The 6,299-nt window shown below is 44.1% G+C and overlaps 1 protein-coding gene across 1 annotated transcript in view; it reads right to left on the minus strand.

Annotated features, from left to right (window-relative positions):
* GOLGA1 (golgin A1) overlaps nt 1-6,299 on the minus strand; it is a 78,468-nt gene that overhangs the window by 41,328 nt on the left and 30,841 nt on the right. Inside the window, exons 12-13 of the mRNA XM_012802337.2 lie at nt 6,090-6,185; nt 133-228 (exon numbers count right to left, since the gene is read on the minus strand). Coding sequence (XP_012657791.1) covers nt 133-228; nt 6,090-6,185 — 192 coding nt within the window. The remainder of the gene's footprint in view (nt 1-132; nt 229-6,089; nt 6,186-6,299) is intronic.

The following is a 6,299-nucleotide window of genomic DNA, read 5'->3' on the forward strand; positions in this document are numbered from 1 at the left end:
CTGCTCACATGAAGCATAACCACCCTACCAAGGCAGGTCTGGACACCACTGCCCGAGTTGGGAGTGGGTCTGGGCATTCACAAAGGCATCCAGGGAAATCCAGGAACTCAGCAGCCACAACTACCAGCTTACCAGCTCCCGAATGTGCGCTTCCTGGGCAGCTGCGACTTCCCTGCTCTGCTTCAACTGCTCCTCAGAGGCCAGCAGGGTCTGCTCTAATTCTTTCACCTGAGAGGGAAACAAGCATTCTTTCTATTCCAAGAAGCTGAAGAATAGTAATAAATGGCTTTAAAATGCAAACCAGGGCTGGTGTCGTGGCTCCCACCTGTAATCCTAGCACTCTTGGAAGCTGAGGCAAGAGGATCACTTGAGACCAAGAGTTTCAGGTTGCTGTGAGCTATGATGCCACAGGACTCTACTGAGGATGACAGAGTAAGATTTTTTCTCAAAAAAATAAATAAAATGCAAACCAGGCTGGTGCAGTGGCTTACACCTGTGATCCCATCACTTTGAGACCAGCCTGGAGTCTCATAGCACAATTTTATCTCACAAAAAACCCAAAAATTAGCCAGGGGTGGTGGCTTGTGCCTGTATTCCCAGCTCCTTACCTGACTGAAAAGGAACCTCTTTAATTCAGTAGATTAAATACCAAAAACCTCCTGTAAACTTTATACCAAAGGAGGAAACTTCAGATATTCCCTTTAATATTGGGTTCATAACAGTGATGCCCACTATTACTGTAATTGCTTCATACAGTACTGGAGGTCCTTCCATGACATATGGCCAGAAAATAGAATAAGAGGCACAAAGACTGAAAGTAGTAAGATAAAAGCTGTCACTATTCATAGGTGATACAATTATCCATTTAGGAAATACAAAATAAATCACACAATATTAGAGTAAGAGAGTTTGGCAGGTGTTCAAATAACCAAGCTCAACTAGGCAAAAGAAGGGATTTCTTGGCTTGGTGCCTGTAGTTCAGTGGTTAGAGCACTGGCCACGTGCACTGGGGCTGGTGGGTTCAAACTCGGCCTGGCCCTGCTAAAACAAAACAAAACAAAACAGCCAAGTATGTGGGCATGTATAGTCCCAGCTACTAGGGAGGCTGAGGCAAGAGAACAGCTTAAGCCCAAGAGCTGGAGGTTGCTGTGAGCTGTGATGCCACAGCACTCTACCAAGGAGCAGAGTGAAACTCTATCTCAAAAAAGAAAAATTTTCTCAAGAAAAAAATTGGGGGCTCGACGCCTATAGCTCAACCGGCTAAGGCGCCAGCCACGTACACCTAAGGTGGCGGGTTCGAATCCCCAGCCCGGACCCGCCAAACAACAATGACGGCTGCAACCAAAAAATAGCCGGGCGTTGTGGCGGGCGCCTGTGGTCCCAGCTACTTGGGAGGCGGAGGCAGGAGACTCGCTTGAGCCCAGGAGCTGGAGGTTGCTGTGAGCTGTAATGCCACGGCACTCTGCCCAGGGGGACAGCTTGAGGCTCTGTCTCAAAAAAAAAAAAAAAAAAAAGAAAAAGAAAAAAATTGGGTAGCACCTGTGGCTCAGTGGGTAGGTGCTAGCCCCATAAACCAAGGGTGGCAGATTCAAACCTGGCCCCGGCCAAATTGCAACAAGAAAATAGCTGGGCGTTGTGGTAGGCACCTGTAGTCCCAGCTACTTGGAAGGCTGAGGCAAGAGAATCACCTAAGCCCAGGAGTTGGAGGTTGTTGTGAACTATGATGCCATAGCACTCTACTGAGGGCAATAAAGTGAGACTGTCTCTAAAGAAAACAAAAAGGGATTTCTCTAGAATAACCAGAAATAACTAATTAAAAATACAATTAAAAATAAGAGGCTCAGTGTGGCGCCTATGGCTCAGTGAGTAGGGCACCAGCCCCATATACTGAGGGTGGCGGGTTTGAACCCAGCCGTGGCCAAACTGCAACAAAAAATAGCTGGGCGCTGAGGCAGGTGCCTGTGGTCCCAACTACTCAGGAGGCTGAGGCAAGAGAATTACCTAAGCCCAAGAGCTGGAGGTTGCTATAGCTGTGATGCCATGGCACTCTACTGAGGGTGACAAAGTGAGACTCTGTTTCAAAAAAATAAATAAATAAAAATAAAAATAAAAAAGAGGCTCAGCACCCATAGCACAGTGGTTATGGCATCAACCACATACACAGAAGCTGGCAGGTTCTAACCTAGCCTGGACCAGCTAGATAACAACGACAACTGCAACAACAACAAAAAAATAGCCAGGTGTTGTGGCAGGCACCTTAGTCCTAGCTACTTGGGAGGCTGAGGCAAGAGAATCACTTAATCCCAAGAGGTCAAGGTTGCTGTGAGCTGTGACCCCACAGCACTCTACTGAGGGCAACACAGTGAGGCTCTGTCTCAACAAACAAGCGAACAAACAAAAAGATACCATCACAGCATCAACACAAACTCTAAAATTTCTAGGAACTAATAACTAAGAAAATAAATAATCTTTCAGGAAACATAAAAAATGTTAGTAAAGAACACAGAAAATAATCTGAATAATAGAATTATTTACATTCTTGGAAGGAATTACTTAATATTAAAAAACTGACAATTCTCAATTAGCCTATATATTTAGTGCAATCTCAATAAATATGTAGGTTTAATTTCTTGGAACTCAAAAACTTCAAAACTTTAAAGGTCTACAAATAGCTAAATCAGCCTTCAAGGAAAAGGATAACTTGTCTCAGCAGATACTAAGATATAGTACAGGCTCGGCGCCTGTGGCTCAAGTGGCTAAGGTGCCAGCCACATACACCTAAGGTGGCGGGTTCGAATCCCCAGCCCGGGCCCGCCAAACAATGATGGCTGCAACTAAAAAATGGCCAGGCGTTGTGGTGGGCGCCTGTGGTCCCAGCTACTTGGGAGGCTGAGGCAGGAGACTCGCTTGAGCCCAGGAGTTGGAGGTTGCTGTGAGTTGTGATGCCATGGCACTCTACCCAGGGGGATAGCTTGAGGCTCTGTCTCAAAAAAAAAAAAAGATATAGTACAGACAATACAATGTAAAGAAACACTGTAGCAATCATATTATACTGGAGCAGACAATCAGACCAATGGATACACATGCAGAGACAAACTCATGTGCATATGGAACCTAATACACAATAAAGTTAGCATAAGAAATACGTTCAGAAAGGACAGATTATTTAGTAAATGGTGTTAAAAAAAATGGAGAAAAATAAAGTTGGATCCACACCTAACACAACACATAAAGATAGGCTGAACATGAATTAGAATATGAATTATCCTTTTATCAAGGATAAAATTATAAAGTTAATATAAAAAATAACGTAGATTTCTGTGACTTAAGAGCAGGAATGGATTTCTTTCTTTCTTTTTTGAGATGGAGTTTTATTTTGTCACCCTTGGTAGACTGTTGTGGCATCATAGCTCACAGTAACCTCAAACTCTTGGGCTCAGGTGATCCACTTGCCTCAGCCTCCCCAGTAGCTAGGATTATAGCTGGCTGCCACAATGGCCAACTTTTTTTTAGTGATGGAGTCTTATTCTTTCCTGCTCAGGCTGGTCTCAAACTCCTGAGCTCAGGCAATCCACTTGCCTTAGCCTCCCTGATTGCTAGGGTGCTAGGATTGCAGGCATGACCCACCATGTCCTGCAGGAATGAATTCCTTTTTTTTTTTTTTTTAAGAGACAGAGTCTCATTTTGTCACCCTCGGTAGATGCTGTGGTATCACTGCTTATAGCAACCTCCAGCTCTTGGGTTTAGGTGATTCTCTTCCCTCAGCCTCCTGAGTAGCTGGAACCACAGGTTCCTGCCAAAACGCCCAGCTATTTTTTGTTGCAGTTAGGCCGGGGCTGTGTTTAAACCCGCCACCCTCAGTACATGGGGCTAGCACCCTACTCACTGATCCACAGGTGCTGCCCAAGGAATGAATTTCTTAATGGAAATGTTTGAATGGAACTTCAAACTCCACAGCTAGACTGATGAGTCTAATGACATTAAATGTAAGAACTTCTGTTTGATATGAAAAAAGTTAACAGACTGGCTCAGGGCCGTAACTGACAAGGATTAGGAAAAAGAATATACAATAAAATCCTATCAACCAAGTAAGAGAAGACAAAACCCCTAAAGGAAAACAAGCGAAGGATATGAATGCACAATTCCAAAAGTAGATACCCCAAAGAATGACAAGCATAAGACGATATGGTTATACTAATTAATAACCACAGCAATGCAAATTATAACAATGAAGTATCACTTCACATTCATTGAAATGGCAAAAATTAAAAGGCTGGGAGGCAGTGTATGGTATAATGCTAGCACTTTGGGAAGTTAGGGCAGGAGGACTGCTTGAGGCCATAGTTCAAAAGCAGCCTGGGCCACAGAGTGAGACTCTATCTCCATAAAAAAAGAAAACAAAAAATTAGCTGGGCCTGATGTTGCATGCCTGTAGTCCAAGCTACTGAGAAAGCTAAGCCAGGACAATCACTTGTGCCCTGGAGAGGTTGTAGTATACTGTGACTACATCCTGTACTCCAGTCTGAGTGACAGAGTAAGATCCTGTCTCCAAAAATAACAACAACAATAGTGATAATAAAACAAAATATAGGCTCGCCACCTGTGGCTCAAGTGGCTAAAGCGCCAGCCACATACACCTAAGGTGGTAGGTTCGAATCCAGCCTGGGCCCGCCAAACAACAATGACAGCTGCAACCAAAAAATAGCCGGGTGTTGTGGCGGGCACCTGTGGTCCCAGCTACTTGGGAGGTGGAGGCAAGAGACTCACTTGAGCCCAGGAGTTGAGGTTGCTGTGAGCTGTAATGCCATGGCACTCTACCCAGGGGGACAGCTTGAGGCTCTGTCTCAATAAAATAAAATAAAATAAAATAAAACAAAACAAAATAAAATATAAAAGGCTGGGAAATGCCAATTTGGAAAAGGCAGAGATCCAAATACAGGAAGGAGGAGAACAGGTGCAGGCTTTCTAAGAATAATCCGATTCTGTTTAGTCACTTTAGGGTATACGCTTTTTCTATCACCCTTCAGGGACAGGGACAAGGCTGTTTATTGCAATGTAACGTAAGGTGGAAAGAAAAAGAAGGTAATCAGGATGTCTACCACACAGATAACCTCACAGGTAAGTAGACAACTACAAGTGGATACAGACAGAATGTAGGGCAACTGAAAGTAGCAGAGAAGACACAGAGCTGCCATCATTTACATGAATTAAAAACACGTGCACAGGCCAGGTGCAGTGGCTCACACCCGTAATCCTAGCACTCTGGGAGGCCAAAAAGGACTGACTGCTTGAACTCAGGAGTCTGAAACCAGCCTGAGCAAGAACAAGACCCTATTTCTATTAAAATAGAAAAAAAAAAAGGGTGGTGCTTGTGGCTCAGTGGGTAGGGTGCCGGCCCTATGTACTGAGGGTGGTGAGTTCAAACTTGGCCCCAGCCAAACTGCAACATAAAAATAGCCAGGCATTGTGGCAGACGCCTGTAGTCCCAGCTACTCAGGAGGCTGAGCAAACAGAATCACCTAAGCCTAGGAGTTGGAGGTTGCTGTGAGCAGTCTGACACCATGGCACTCTACTGAGGGCGATAAAGTAAGACTGTCTCTACAAAAAATATAAAAATAGCCAGGAATTATGGCAGGAGCCTATAGTTCCAGCTACTTGGGAGGCTGAGAAAAAGGATCACTTGAGCCCAAGAGTTTAAGGTTGCTGTGAGCTACGATGATGCCACAGCACTCCACATAGGGCACAGAGACTGTCTCAAAAAACAACTACAAAAAAACACATAGGCACAAAAATCAATGCTACCTACTTTAAAGTTAACAAAACTCTGTATTAAACCCCTCCCCCCCACCGAATGGTTTCCTATGGGAGGGAGGCCAACGGGGATAGAAGGGAATAAGTAAACAGGAGACCAACTCTGCATGGAAGTCAATGATGGAGGTACAGCATAAATGATGGAAACGACTGGCTCACTCCTATATACGTAAGGTCCAAAAAGTAGCACCTTCCAGTGAAAACTCTCTGACCAAGGGGATTCTCAGCCACATTATGTACCACCCAAACATAGGAAACCGCACGAATAAAGTTAGTACCTGAGACTCCAGAGTGTTAATGGCCTTGGCTTGGCTGTTTCTTATTGCTAAGAGCTCCTGTCTGGTATCCTCCAAATTTTGCTCAGCAACTGTTTTCTGTAAGTTGAAAGAAGAGTAAAAGAAAATACTAATTCCTCCATTGAATATACTTTTACTGATATCTACAACATACTATAATTTGTGGTAGGATTTTTTTTTTTTTTTTTTTTT

Source organism: Otolemur garnettii, unplaced genomic scaffold (genome assembly GCF_000181295.1).
Source record: "Otolemur garnettii isolate 467f Iridium unplaced genomic scaffold, OtoGar3 scaffold00014, whole genome shotgun sequence".
Taxonomy (NCBI): Eukaryota; Metazoa; Chordata; class Mammalia; order Primates; family Galagidae; genus Otolemur; species Otolemur garnettii.